Here is a 15,024-nt window from a genome sequence, read left to right as displayed (position 1 = left end):
TGCTAATCTTCTCTGCTCCCTGCCATGACCTCCTTGCAAGCTGTGGCTGTGCTACAAGCAGCTGGGATTTCAGCCCTTTTGATCAGCCTCTGTCTGGTGAGCAAGTTTCAGCAAATTGCTGGTGACACCTAGTGGTGCAAGACGAAAGTTCGCTGTGCACCTGTTTGTATATATAGCAAACTTCACTAGCCTGTCTTATTCCACCAGTCGCAGCTAGCCCAAAACATCTGGAAGCCACAAAGCTGATGCTGTCAGGGACTCTGGGAACTCTCACCTTGCACTCTTTATTGCTGTGCATGGCTGTCTCCTATTTATGCCTCCAACTCTGCAAATTGCCAATAAAAGAATGCCAATTTGAGGGGAGTCTTTGGCCTGACCCAGCAGGGTTCTTCTTGTGTTCATAGGCATAGCCTGGAGTGAAGCTATAACTCAGCAGTAGAATATGTGGCTTGGACTGAAGAGGTTCCAGCTTCAATCACAGCACATCCCGGTTTATTAGTCATTCATTTATTCAATTTATTCTGTCAGGGGTTCAGGAGCAGAGGCAAGGGCAAGGGAGGAAACAGAGAGCGAGGGGGAGGAGGCAGAAGAAAAGATGAGTGATGACGACGACCCAAGATCTCCGAGTCTGTCCAGTGAATCAGAAGATTCACAGAAAGGAGCACCAGTGGCCAGGGCAAGGGGGGAGCCTAGGGGGGCACCCCAGGAAGATAGAGCCAGAGGGGACTCAGAGGGGAGCAGTTGGAAATCGGGACCAGCGTCACCGCCAGAGAGCAGGGAAGAGGAAGGGCGCCAGGGATCAAGCGCTGGCAGCTCACAACAGGAGGGAGAGCACGAGTCAGGAGTGGCCACACCTCCATCGGGGAACGAAGAAACGGTCAGACGGAAAGTGGAAGGTTGGGCGCGCGTGCCAAGTTCAAATGCACAGGAAAGTGACGCAGTAGGCAGCCCGGAGAGGGAGCCAGGTCCTAAAGCCCGGCGCAAGGAGACAGGAGGGTCCGGGGGGTCGGCGTCAGAGGAATCCCGGAGGGAAGAGACCCCGGGGGGCAGAGGGACCCAGAGGAGAACAGTCAGGCGGAAAAGGTGGAGCAGGGCTAGGATATTAAGTTGGTGCACAAGGGGCGGAGACTCAGACGGAGCTTCGCCGATCTAACCATAAGACGTAGAGTTGCACGCAGCAGCTTGAGAATGGAAACTGTAACTCAATAAAGACTTTTACTTAATGATCGCTGGCTAGCGTGATCCTCTGTGAGCTAGGATCGGGGAGCAGCTCTGACATATTCCTTCCTCCCAAAGGAGCCCACGGTGGCAAAAAAGTGATAAAACAACAAAATCACCATAAGCATGCCTGTGAGTCAAGAAACAATGCTGGAATAGATAGTCCAACTCAGCATAAGACAAGCTTGTAAATGTTCATCTTCCTCTCCCCAGACCTCATCTTTATTTTATTGCATCTACATCCCACCTTCCCTCCAAGCTCCAGGTGGCATATGAGGGTTTCCCTTTCCCCCATTTTATCCTCACAACAACCCTGTGAGGTAGGTTAGGCTGAGCAGCAGCAACTGGTCCAAGGTCGCACAGTGAGCTTCGGGGCTGTTTGGGAATTTTGTACCCTATTTATGCCTCTTTCCCAATATATGCTCACTGGGGTTGGAATTGCATCACTTTGGTGATTCTGTATGGCAGGGACGGGCAACCTGCAGTCAAATGTTGATGCATTTCAGCTGCCAATTATCCCAAACTTATTGACCATGGTGGTCACAGCTGCCAAGAGTTGCTGTTCTCCATCCCTACTGGACAGCACCTAATGGCAGTGGCACTAGATACACAGCGCAGTTGTAGTGAATGCACGCACACACAGAGCGGTGGTGAACACACTATCCCTGCCCTCCCTCATACAATTCGGCATTTGTCAAGACAAGCTTCATGGAAGAGCCTCACCAAAACATGAAGGAAAACACCTGTGGGATGCTAACATGCCTGGCCTTGTAGTATTGTAGAGAGAGAATACGGCACATGTATTTGTGTGTGTAAACCAGGTGTGGGTAACCCTTTGAGTGTCTAGATCAGGGGTCAGCAAACTTTTTCAGCAGGGGGGGGCGGTCCACTGTCCCTCAGACATTGGGGGGGCAGACTCTATTTAGAAAAAAAAAAGAAGGAATTCCTATGACCCACAAATAACCCAGAGATGCATTTTAAATAAAAGGACACATTCTACTCATGTAAAAACATGCTGATTCCCGGACCGTCCACGGGCCAGATTTAGGTGATTAGGCCGGATCCGGCCCCCAGGCCTTAGTTTGCCTACCCATGGCCTAGATGTTGAACTACAAATCCCATCAGCCGCAACAAGCCTGGTCAATGGCTATGAATAATAAGAGCTGCGGCTCAGCATCTCAAGGGCCAAAAATTCACCACACCCGGTGAAGGGAAAGAAGAGGGGTTATTTACAAGATCTGTTGATGCTGTGTGTTAGAAAATGGATTCTTCTGTGTGGATGCAGTCTATTCCTTCATGACCTTTGCATGGGACCTGTGCTTGTGTGGAGAGATGTTGCAAAATGCTAGAGGTAGAAAGTAGGAACAGATGTTCCGAGCTCTCCCTTAAGGGAAGAACTTAGTTCTTTTGGCGTGTTATGGCCACTCAGAGCATTTTATCCAATGCCTAATCCCAGTTCAGTCCTCACAGTTCCTTTGAATTAAGAGGAGGGGCCACTAAGTGAACCAAAAAAAGGGGTGCTCCAGGTGATGTACACCTGGATCCCAACCCCCATTTTTTTGTTTTAGAAGCTAAGCAGAGAAGCCAGCATTAAGACCTTGAAAGGTGAGTGAGTCAGGCCAGCCACGTCTGGCGTCTTCATGGCTGAAGCTTGCATTTTTCAATAAAAGCTTATGGTATAGATCTGGCATTGCTCTATTCTTGAAAACACACAAGGCGGCAGCATATATCCAAGGCTGTGCATTAAAAGGGGCAGGGGGAAGAACAGAGTTGGATCCAGACTAAACTAGTTATGCTTTAGTCCTAATGGAATCAAGTGGCAAGTTAGTTGTCTAACTTTGGTTTCAGTGGGGCGAAGTATGGATTAAACCCACATAATTTGCATAAACACAAAAGGCAGGAAGGAAATTGTTCAGGTCAAGATTGATGGATGTACTGGATGTGATGAGCCTGTCCTGCAGCTGGGGCTACACTAAAGGGCAAAGGAAACTGCATTTTACAGTCAGATACCTGATCCTACTAGCACAGTAATCTACACTGATTGGCAGGAGCTCTCCAGGGTTGCAGGCAGGAACATTTCACAGTCTTGCCTGGGGAATGAGCCTGGGATCTTCTGCAGTGCAGAGCAACTAGTGCAAGAGAATCCCAGCTGCCCACCCAAATACCCTTGGTATCTGCTAGAATGACACAGGTGAGATTTTACCTTGCCTGCCCAAGATGGTATGTTGTAGGAGGGAGAGTTGAATCTTGGGGATCTGGGTTCAAACCTCACTCCAGACATGGACTGATTCTATCCCTGTCTGTATCTGTAAAAACGGACACGCATGAGGACTTAATAGTACAAGAGTATGTGGAACACTTTGCCCAAAAAGTCTGGATCAGTCATCTGCAACTTGGTGCCCTCCAAGTGTTCTGGAATGCAATTCCTATCAGTCCCAACTCCCTGGGATGATGGGAATTGTAGTCCAAAACATCTGGCAGGCACCAGGTTGGTAAAGACTGAAGCCTGGGTACACAAAGAAGATGGTGTTCACCTCTTAAACTGGACGCAACACTAATACCTCGCCAAAGCTGGAGAAATTAAGAGCCCAGTTGTTGTTTTTTTATAAAAATTTATTTATGAACATTATCTCTTGAGGGACAACAGTATCTCTGCGCTTCTCTCTGTACATGCAACTGTAGAAAATAACATCTGTATTCGCTTTGTCTCTTTCCGCAGGAAGTTGTACAGCTAAAGGACAGTTGTGTGGTGGCAGAACAGGGGCCTCGGCAGCACCAGCACCACCAAACAATATGTACACAAACTACATTGTAAAAAAAGAGTAAAGTACATTGTTACATTACAGACAACGCACCCCGCCGCTGTTTTAAACCCCACATTCTACGCAAGTCACACTAGTACAAATAGAAGGTTGTGAATTGACCTGTGAGAGTTATTTACATGTATATACACTGTCTGGTAGAAGCCTTTTAACAAGGAGGGGAATTTACACTGAAGTCCAAATCAACAGAGTGCATGTGTCGAAGGGTGTTATGCTCGTGCTAGTATCCTGGTCTTAAAATTGAGGATTTTAGAAAGTCTTTCCATTCACGGATATAAAAAATAATAATTCGGGGGGGGGGGGTCTGGGCCTACACTGTGACTGTGTGGTTATAAAGGAAGTTTCTGAACAGGGCAGACTACCTAAAACAGCCATTCCTTTCCTTGGCCACCCTGGCTGTGAATGGAGAACAGTACAGTGCTTTTAAGTTGTTCCTGTGGAAACACAGGGTAAAAGCAACCGGCGTTTCTTCCAGGGCACAGAATGTTCGCTCTCAAGGCTCTAAAGCGTTGGAACACAAACATTTACAGGCAATGTGTCTCTTGCACACAGACACCCACCATGAAGGACCCAAACAGTCCAGTAAGCAGCACAAAAGCAGTTTGCTAGGGTGAGAGGAAAGTAGCTAGAGGTAGGCATGAAAAACCTGTGTGTGAAGGATGGGCATATGGGAGCCCATCAGCAAGGGAGACGTATGTGGCTGAGGTGGCATTGGCAGGGGATGCCATCTTTGGGAAGTCAAGTCATTACCCCATCAATGTTAGAGGCTGCTCTCAAAGCCACAGAATTCTGACCAATGAATGGTGAGTGAGAAGGCCACTTGGAAGACCTCATTGCTTAGGGTAAGGGAATCACTAGGTTAGCAAATGTCTTCCACAGCACCTGCCACAACTACTGCCATGCCTTTAAAGCAGCAACAAACAATTCAGAGGAGGCAACTGTCGTGATACTTTTAAAATATCATATGCACGTGAAAGTAAAATATAAAATAATCTTCCTGGCCTGTTCTGTGTATAGGTTTTGGGTTTTACTTCTTTTTTTAAATGCCAAACTGGCATCTATCTGCTAGATGGTTTTTCCCTCCAAAAGGTTTAAAGGAAGATGGGTTCTCCTCCACTAAACTGTATTTCAAAAGGAACCTTTGCTGCTAAGGCATGGTGTAGGACTGATGGCTTGTTAGCTGCCTGCCTCCTCCTTCCTTGCAGTCTTCTAAAATGGTTCACAGATTATCAAGCTGCCACCCCACCCAATGACTCAAAGTAGAGAGAGAAGCAGTGCCAAAGGAACACCTGGCCTGATACAAATTATTATTTTTTGGGAGGAGTGGGAGGAACTCCTACCAAAGTGGGTCAGCCAAAGCAGAGGAGGGCAGACTGACCAGGCACTGAAGAGAATGGCTTTTAACATCAACAAGCACTTTGCTTCCTCTCACATAGTCACCAGGGGCGAGTGTCTGCACACCTAAGAATATGTAACAAGGACTGGGCATAATCAAGCAACCCACATTGCAACACTCTTGCTGCCTGCCTTAGCTAGGGGATTTACACTGATGGAAAACTGGGGAGCAATGGGTTCTCTTCAATCACAGAAGATGCAAAGAAGCAAGGTCTCTCAGAAAATGTCACACAACAGCCAGAAAGTGGGCCTAGAGCTCAACTCAGCTAAACCAAAAGACAAATGAAATGATGCTCTCTGCTAACACAGGAACCACACAATGCAAGGCAACCCCCCCCCCCCGCAACACAACATGCACTTTTCCTGAATGTTGAGGATTTAGGAACAAGACCTTAAGCTACAGAACCACAAATTCCTCAGCTTGCCTCCACAAAAATTTCCCTCTGGGGGAATATAATCTTTGCTTCTCTAAGCCATCCTCTTGCCCAGAATGTGATTGACTGGTGGCTACACATCTGGAAGGGGCTACATAGTGTGCCACAGATGCTCAACATGATTTTCTGCAACTGTCCAGAGTACAGAGCCAAGGCGACATCAGAAGGCAACTATGGAACAGGAAACAACACAAGCCCACATAACACCTTCTGACGCAGTTCTGGAGAAGGGGGTGTATTTTTAGTTCTGTTAGCTCAACTCAGGAATACTCTGGCCTCATCTTGTGCTCCAAGGCAAGAGTGGCAGAGCCCAAACTATCAAACTGCAAACCACACTTCAGCCTGCTGACCACCAAATTAGCAAGCAATCCAGCAGGCTTACACTAACAATGGGGGAGCCACGTCAGGACAAGGAGAATGTCTGCACTTGAACTTCCCTAATTTGAAGTTCTGGCATATTATCAGCAACTCGTACCCTGAGAAATGTTGGGTCAGAAACCTCTTCAGCAAAGAGGAAGAGATGTTGGGGCTTACAGGGCCCCTTGCTTTGCACGTTTGCCTTCTCAAACAGCATTTGAGGCTGGGGGCTGCTTCCAAGCACATCCTTCTGAAGCACCTGTGTCCTTTTGTCACAGCTTCAGGCTTTGGTTTGAGAAATGGCTTTGGCTGCCCTCTCTCCCTCTCATCCACTCCCCACCCTCCCCAGCCCACAGGGGCCCTGGTTCACTCCATCCTGTCATGAGGAGGCAGGACTCTCACAAGTCTGAATGCGCAAGGGCCTGCCTGAGATCTCATCCCTTTAGACCCTTCCAAGGCAACCCTGTTTAAATATGTTATGTAGCTGCAGATTCTGCACAGACAATGGGCGCCAGGTCTTTGCTCAAAATTCAAAACTGGGAAGGAAAGAAACCGGATGAGCGTAAAAACATGAGCATTTGGCATGCTCTGCTCTTGCCTGTTTTGCAGGCCACCTGTTCCACAGGATCAACAAGGCCACATCCCTCACCCCTTTGGCCTCTGTATTGGTGTGTGTTGCTTTTCCCTTCCCTGGGGGTGAGCAGTGGGAAAGGGGTGGTGGTGGGAGTGTGCTGCCTAGGGTGAACTATACATACAAAGGTAATTTTAATTAATTAATTTATTTCTTTACACATGACTGAAAGTGATGTTACAGTACATAAGTTATTTACAACTGTGCAGTAATGTGTTGCAAAATAAATTATCTAGAAGGCAGCAAAAGTACATTGTTAATGAATATAAAAACTGTACAGCTTTTATGGGATACAATTTATCTTTATACGAGTATTGGCTCTTGTAGTGTTTTATCTTTTTTTCAAGTTATGTTCTCAGAAAGAGAAACAAAATGCCCAAGATTAAAGGAAAAATATATATATTTATATATATTTATATATATATATATATAAACCATACGGATTTTACTCCATTTAAAAACTGAATTGCAAAGTCCTTGCTCTGCGCCACTTATTGTACAGGGTCAGGTGGCTGCTGCCTCCCCATGGTTTTGAAGGATACCTGGAGCATGTCCTGGGTCTCGAGTCCAGTGGCCTGGCCCTTGTCTGTGCCACCTCCAGGGCCTGGCTGAGTGCTCTCTTCTTCTTTTTTTATCAACTTATTTTACTGTAGCCTGGATGCAAGAAGAAACCAAAGAACTCTCCCACCCCTCCCCAGAACCCACCTACCCCCACAGTTTTGCCCTGCAGTTTATCTGAGGAAAGATCCACCCACAGGCAAATGGGGGGTGGGAGGAATCAAAGCGCTTGAAACAACTGCTGTGATTGTGAGTGTGTCAACGGCCCTGGTCACCTCCCTTCCGTGTTTGGCAGCCGATGCAGCACAGAGGGTGGTGTCTCAGGGTTTCTCTTGCTCCCTGCTTCCATCGGTCTCTCTCCTTCCTCCCTCCAGTCTGGTAAGATGCTGCCGTGCGCAAGCTGCCTGCCTTCCGACACAGCAACCGGTGTGAAAGGAGTTGCCTGCACCTCACCTTCCCCTGCTCCTGCTGCCTGGTGCGCAGGGAGACAGTGTGAAGAAAGTGCCATTGATTTTCTCATTGATTTTTTTTCCTGCTTCCTCCTTGTCTCACTTGGGATTCATCAGCAAGCGGTTGGGGTGTGTGTGAGCGCCTGCACCCATCCTCAGGGGGCACCCACCCATGCCAGTTTGCAGTGAGAATGTCTCCAGGCTTGGTACTGTCATGCCGGCAAGAGCACAAAGTCATCGTTCACGTCCACCATTGGCACGTAGAACGAGGGCACCTCGTTCACACAGAGCGATTTGTGCCCAGCAGGGTCCAGCTCCTGCACTTTCAGCTGCCACTCCATTCGCTGCACTGCATTTAAGGCCGCTGCTTCATGTTGCTGCCGCATCAACAGGCACGTCTGGACCAGAAAATAAAACCAAACACAATTAGGTGGGGTGGAGCATTTAAAATGCTAATGTTAGCCTGGGAACAGCCCAGGACCAATAGAGCAGGGATAGCCAATCGAGGGCCCTCCAGATGATGTTGAACTACACCTCCCATCAGTCCCAGTCAAAATGTTCAAAGGTTAGGAGTGGTGGGAGGTGTAGTCCAGCAACATACTGAGGTCACCATGTTGGCTATTCCTGTGGACTGTCCTCTTGTTAGAGATCTTCTGGGGCCCCAATTTCTGTTTTTAGCTATCTGTTGTTGAAGATGTTTCCATCTCACTAGGGTTTGAGCATTTAATTATTCCACTGTTAATTCCTGCTTTTCTGACTGCTACTTTTTACTGTTTTATTCATCAGTGTTTTGTTGTAAGTTGTGCTTTTCTATTGTTTCATTTTATTCTTGTAAAAGCAGAATGTTAACCATAAATAGGATCCAAAGGCCAAGGAGCTCATTTCAGAGAGAAACTAGGTCCTCAGATAGTAGCTGCTGTGTGAGGAGATTCTAAGCAGGTAATATGATCTCTCTTCTTGGGCCAATTAAGGATGAAATAAGGAAAGGGCCAGGGATAAGGCATTCAGTCAATTTTTAAAAGTAATACAGCAGGTTATTAAATTTTAATTGTTAATGCAAGTACTTATAAAAGACAGCAGGCAGCAAACATCAACTCAGAAGACACATACATTCTTCTCTCTCACACAGAAGGGGATGTCTCATCACAGATGGTGCCTGCTGTGCTGTGTGCTTCCTCCAAAAACAAGGAAAGAATGCTGCTTTCTTCAAAACTATGAAGTATATATGCAGGTTTAATTTATTAGAATGTCTTTTTTAAATCAGTCAATAGCCTTGACAAATTTTCAAGTTCTGAAGAAAGGGAGAAGGCAGCAAAAAGTAAGTGGCTGGTGATGGAGAACACACGCTTGGGTACAACTGACTGAAAACATTTACATTACTGATAAATAGGCAATGAGGCATTAGCAAACCTGGGAAATGAACTAAAGAAAAGCAAATGTTTTTGAGTTTCATGAACAGACTGTTATCAGAAATGTAAACATTTTCAGTCACTTATAACCTAGTACATTTTCTGTACATTTCAAAGTCTAACGGAAAAAGCAGCTGACTGTATGGGAGGGAATCAAAGGAGGAGTTGTGCCATTTGCAACTGGACCTGCTTTTTGTGAAGCTTACTTGAAAGGCTGGGAGCAGGGGACATGAACTGTGGTGTGCCCTCTCCCCCAACCGTTGGGGTTGTGCATGTCAGGCACCAAGAAAGAGGCCTCCTGACTCAGAGAAGGTGGATGATGAGCAGCTAAGCGACCTTGGCAACCCCAACAGAATAGTTTAAGGGAGAAGATAGGATGGGAGCAAAGGAATTGACAGTGAAGAGCCAGCTGAAACACCACCAGATGAGAGGGGCTTGGGGAGCAACGGGCCTTGTGAGCCTGCTCTGCAATGGAAACAAACACAATAAATAGGGGATGAGTATGCTCAGTCTACCTGGAGTACGGCACAGTGAGATGTGGACTTATTGTAAAGTTAACCTCAAATGTTACCAGTTCTCGGGAGTGGGAGTGATGCAGAGGCACAACCTCCATACCATGAAATAGAGGCAAACCTCAAAAGATGTTGAAGAAAAAAGCATTCTGACTGTCAGGTGTGAATCATAATTTATTTCAAGTGTACCCACTCTTTCTTCATCTGTGGCAATAATACCTTCTTTATTTCTTGGATGAAAAGTATCTTTGCATTTTGGAACAGCACATGAAAGCTCTGCTTGGAAAATATGGAAACCTTGAGTGCATCATACTTTTTCCGACACGGAAGGGCCCAAAGGTTGTTACCACAGCTCCACTGGCTACTGGTCTGTTTCTGGGCACAATTCAAAGTGCTAGTTATGACCTATAAAGCTCTGAAAGGATTAGGTCCAGGCTATTTGAAAGACCATATTCTCCTATACAAACCTGCTGGGGCTCTCAGAGGCCCTTTTCTCAGTCTGCCACCCTCATAGGCACACTTGGTGGGGATGTGGGAGAGAGCCTTCTTCTTTGGAACTCCTGTCCTGGAGCAATTAGACTGGCTCCCTCCTTGTTGTCCTTCTGCTGGCAGGCAATACCTTTTTATTCCAACAGGCTTTTAGGAACTGACTGTTTTTAAGGAAAGTGCTGGTGCTGTTATGTTTTTATTGTTGTTATTTGTATTTTTAATAAATCTTTTTATATATTGTCTTAATTCTATTTGTGTTTAATACTTAAATTTTCTATTTTTTTCCATTTTATCTGTAAGCTGCCTACAGTCCCAGTCAGGGTAAAATGTGGGATGTAAATAAATAAACACCTGAAGCTGCCTTAATTTTTTCCTGCATTGTTGGGGGTTGGACTAGATAAGCTTTTGGGTCCCTTCTAACTCCACAATTCTCTAATTCCAGCAGATGCCAGCTGGTTTGTGTCCAAGTTAACCATGCTCAACACCCACAGCACCTTCAACTGGGAAGCATCAGATGCACTGTGGAGATGTTCTGTGAAGACAATTATTATTGCCTCACCCCCCCCCCCACACCCTTCTGGACAGATATCACTCCACATTTCAGGCAAGAGGGCCTACTTCCCAAGCAGGCAACAGCAAGTGGTAAGAACCAACTTGCTTCAGAAGAAGTCTCTATTTCCAACCCTCTCTACTAAAATGCAAGTGGGGGGGGGGATCCCCCATAGACCTGGTGCTGCCAATGCTTTGGCTTTACTGCTCACCTTCATCCGGTCATACTTGTCATCCACATCCTGTAACCACGAAATGAATTGGCGAGCATTGAAACGATCTCTGACGGATTTGTTTTCATCTCCCTGAGACATAGAATGAAGGGGAGTTTAGGAGAGGCAAACACAGACCAAAATAAGTTCTGAGCTCGTTTTCTCTTCCCTCCCCAACCCCCGCTCTCTCTCTCTCTCTCTCTCACAAATATGACTCACTACAGAAGAGTCTAAAGCATGCAGGTGGAGGGCCTTCTACTTTTGCAATATTTAAGGAGTACACCACACCATTCAGCTGGTCCTTTCAAAGAGGATCTCCCTTGGATTTTTCAAACTGGGATAATCAATGTGATACCCTCCAGGTGTTTCTGGACTACAAATACCATCATGCCTGACCATACTGGGTGGGGTTTATGTGAGTTATAGTCCAACAATATCCAAAGGGCACCATATTGACTACCATTGTTTTAAACAAAACCCTCACCCCTCCAACCATGTGGCACCAAGCATCTTCCTTTCTTAGTGTATGTATTGGGAACTGCTGAGCTCTAAATCAGATGAAAAAGATCAATACGATGGAGAGCTAATAAATTTCCCTTATCCCGCCTAGTGCATGGGGACCGACGTCTGCAATGCAGCACTTGCTTCCCACTGAAATGACAGCTTTATGGCAAGCAAGCAAAGCAGCTGCAAAGCACATGGCCAGTAGGAGGTGCTGGTGTCATTGCTCTGTTCAGCTGCAGCCACTTGTAAATTCTTTTCTTGCTGCAAAGCAACACAGGGTGCTCAAGTCTGACTCATTTACAGCTCCAGATCTTTGGTATTTGCTGGTACTAAAATTATTTTGGGGTTGGGAAGAAAATGCAGGTGGAGAACAGAGCTTCAGTTTCCACAATCCCAGAGTTGCCCAGCATTTCTTTTTTTAATGTAAAAGTTCTGAAGCAACATTATTCGCTTAATGAAAAGATGCCATAAGGAATTACAAAAGCAAACACCCTGTGGATAATTTAGCATTGCTCACCAGGAGATACCTGCTCGTTCTCTCTCTCTCTCTCTCTCTCTCTCTCTCTCTCACACACACACACACACTTTTGAATAATTATTCGATCCAGCCAAAGCTACAAAAAGTGCAGATTCTTTTGGGCACAGGCCCAATGCACGAGTGATGAAGTCAGAGCCACCTTGGTGAGAAAAGCGTCATCTCTGCCTCACCCACTCATTATCACCATCAGAAGACGGGCCCAGACCTGATTTTCCAGAGGCATGTTGTACACCTCCGAATCCAGAAGCATGGTGCATGCGCTGAAGGGCACTGCTTGATTGGCTATTGTCCTTGCTGCTCGGCAATGAACCCTCAATATCTCCTGTTCACATGACACAATCAGCTTCTCCTGGAGAGAGGAGGACAGAGTTACCAAGGAGCAAAAGGCACCCCTGCTCCTGAAGGGTAGTGGGGAGGCCTGCCCCCCAGCAGCCTTTGGACACCTAAGCATTTGCTGTTACCCGCTCAATGCTATGCTGGAGGCGCAGTTTGCCACGGACTGCTTCCTGCTGCTTGAATAGCTCCTTGAGGGGATCTGCCAACGATGGAGGGGGTGCAATCTGAAATGCAGAGAAAACAGAAAAAATGTCACAAAGCCGCAGCACCTTCAGCCACCACTTCTGTTTCCAATGAACGGATCTGTTCACATTCAAGCAGTGCCTGGAGTAGTCTTAAGTTTCCTGCTGCTGCAGTGAGGTCAAGACCCAGCCACAGGCATCCTTGCTCCAAACAGAGCTTTGTTTACGCAGCAGGACACAGCTGGGGCTAGAACTCTCATGTACTCTTCCTGTTCACCTTTCAGGCAGAGACATCCCCTCCTCCCAAATACACCAAATGTCTGGCTGTTTATGCTGTGGAGTAGAAAGCAGGGAAGCGGCAGCTCTTTGAACCAGTCTAACAAGATGCAGCTTGGTGTGTGATTGCCATCTCGCTCCTGCAGCAGACAACATATTCAGCAATTTACACCCTGCTCTTGCATGCAGGAGAATCGCCAGGCTCCCCTGAGGGTTCAGTCCGGATGCTGGTTTTTTTCTGATACTCTAACCAAGAAGCTGTTAATCATTTATGTGGCTTTGGAGTACACACTTTCCAATCCATACCTAATTTATCTCCATACAGCCCCCCTCCCACCCTTGATCCCCTTTACACTAGCATCTCCCAAAGTTAATATATAGTCTCTCTAAGGAGGCACAGAGAGCAGTTCTGATAGTTTGCCACAAACAGCCTGCTTAAAATCAATAGCCAACTCACATGGGGTCTCTTGTTGCAACTGCTTCTTTAACTCTGAAGACTTGGACAGTAATTTTCTTGGCTTGGGATGCCAACTTTTGTTAACCCCTGTGCTACACAATAAGAGGTGAGAGCGGAGAGGTTCTTTCCCCCCTGCATCTTGTAGCTGTCCCCCCCCCCAGGGGCCCCTCTCCATGCTGATTTTGCAAAGAACAGAAAACAGTGAGCTGAAAACTGACTGCTGCATGGTAAAGCAAGGAGCAAATGCTGCCGCCCACTCACCAGCTGATTATGATGCTTTCCACAAGCACACTTGTAAGGAATTCAGCTCTACTCTGCACGTCGTAGTTCAGTATTTGTCTATTAGCTTCCACAGGGTATACAGGCCAGCACAGCACTGAGACCTGAGTTCAGCTCCTTTAGAGCCTAGGAGTCCATTCCTTCCCAACAGATGCTTTTGTACCTGCACATTCCCCTTGTTGCAGAGCATAAGGAATGTGCTAAGAGGCTGCAGAATGCCAAGTTGGAAGCAAAGCACCTACATTGTTAGCACCAAAGTTTATGTCCCTCTTTCAGACAGGTCAGCTGATAAGCAGAACCTACTACTGTGAGCTTTGTTCCATCTATTGCTTTAATTTCCTCCTTCTTGTACTCAGATAAATAGGAAAGGTCCTTGCCATTGACACTGTCCATGGGTTTATCTGCCACAGCACTGTCCACACTGGCAGTGGTGGCTCACTAGGGTTTCAGAAAGGGTTTAAGAGGTGGGGATTGAACCTAGGACTGTTTTGCATGGGCAGCATGTGGTCTACCTGGGTAGTGATCTTTCTTTTAAGTATTAAAAAAAAAATCCAGTTCACACGGTTCTCAATAAAGGGCTGATTCAAATAGGATCACAGGAAGCTGCTGTCAAGAAAGAGAATGGTGGGGCAGATTGGGGCCTAATTCAATCAAATGCAAAAGGGTATTTAAGATGCCTATCTGAGCAACTGTCTCTGGATCGCATTGGGGAGACAGACTTAAGAAGCTGAGCTGCTCTGCAGCTGAGTTCCCTTCCCACCATCAGGGATGCAGACGAGAGTTTCTATGAAACTGACTATCCTCACTGCTTACTTGTAAGTCCATCAGAACAACTATAGTTTAGTGAATAGGTTATGGTTGGTCCAGTTTCAGAGCCACAGTGCTCTGGTTTATTTTGTATACTGCTTTGACCTTTTGCCTGCTTTTTTATTTTTAGTAAAGTTTCATAATTTGACCAATCTGACCACTGAAGTGTGTGTGAAACTTCAAGCTTAGGATCAGAGTTGTAAGAGACGAGCACACTCTTCTGAGGTCTGGGAGAAACTTGGGGACTGTGGGCTGCCTTTACATTCTGAGTAGCTTATAAGGAGACTGTCTGGAAAACACAAGGTGTGTGGGTCTCAGCGTTCCTGGGTTTCAGGAAGTTTAGAGGGTCTGCCAGAGAAACGAGAAGGAGGTTTAACAAACTGAAGAATACTGTCATTTTTCTATGCTCCTCCCGATGGAAACATGCAGATGGGGACAGATATACCCCTGCTTTAAGTCATTTACATATTGTCTTCTCTTGTATATTATTTACTACAAAGCTTGATGACCAAGCTTTTAAGCGACGAAACATCTGATTACTGTAGAGCACTGAACCACAGGTATATCACAAGTGGACTCTTTATTACTGTGTTTGCAATTATTTAAGATA

General features: G+C 46.3%; 1 protein-coding gene across 7 annotated transcripts in view; it reads right to left on the bottom strand.

Annotated features, from left to right (window-relative positions):
- Positions 1–3,810: 3,810 nt before the first annotated feature.
- The window catches only part of ANKRD11 (ankyrin repeat domain containing 11), a 185,137-nt gene continuing 173,923 nt past the window's right edge, over positions 3,811–15,024 (bottom strand). For all 7 annotated transcript variants that reach the window (XM_083513461.1, XM_083513457.1, XM_083513460.1 and 4 more), the window contains 4 exons: positions 12,539–12,637; positions 12,283–12,426; positions 11,036–11,128; positions 3,811–8,262 (listed from right to left, as the gene is read on the bottom strand). In XM_083513461.1, the coding sequence (XP_083369587.1) occupies positions 8,077–8,262; positions 11,036–11,128; positions 12,283–12,426; positions 12,539–12,637 (522 nt within the window). In that variant the 3' untranslated portion in view covers positions 3,811–8,076. The remainder of the gene's footprint in view (positions 8,263–11,035; positions 11,129–12,282; positions 12,427–12,538; positions 12,638–15,024) is intronic.

Source organism: Podarcis liolepis (genome assembly GCF_965112155.1).
Source record: "Podarcis liolepis genome assembly, chromosome: 7".
Lineage (NCBI taxonomy): Eukaryota > Metazoa > Chordata > Lepidosauria > Squamata > Lacertidae > Podarcis > Podarcis liolepis.
Note: the sequence above shows the minus strand (reverse complement) of the source record. Positions and strands in the feature narration are given on the sequence as shown.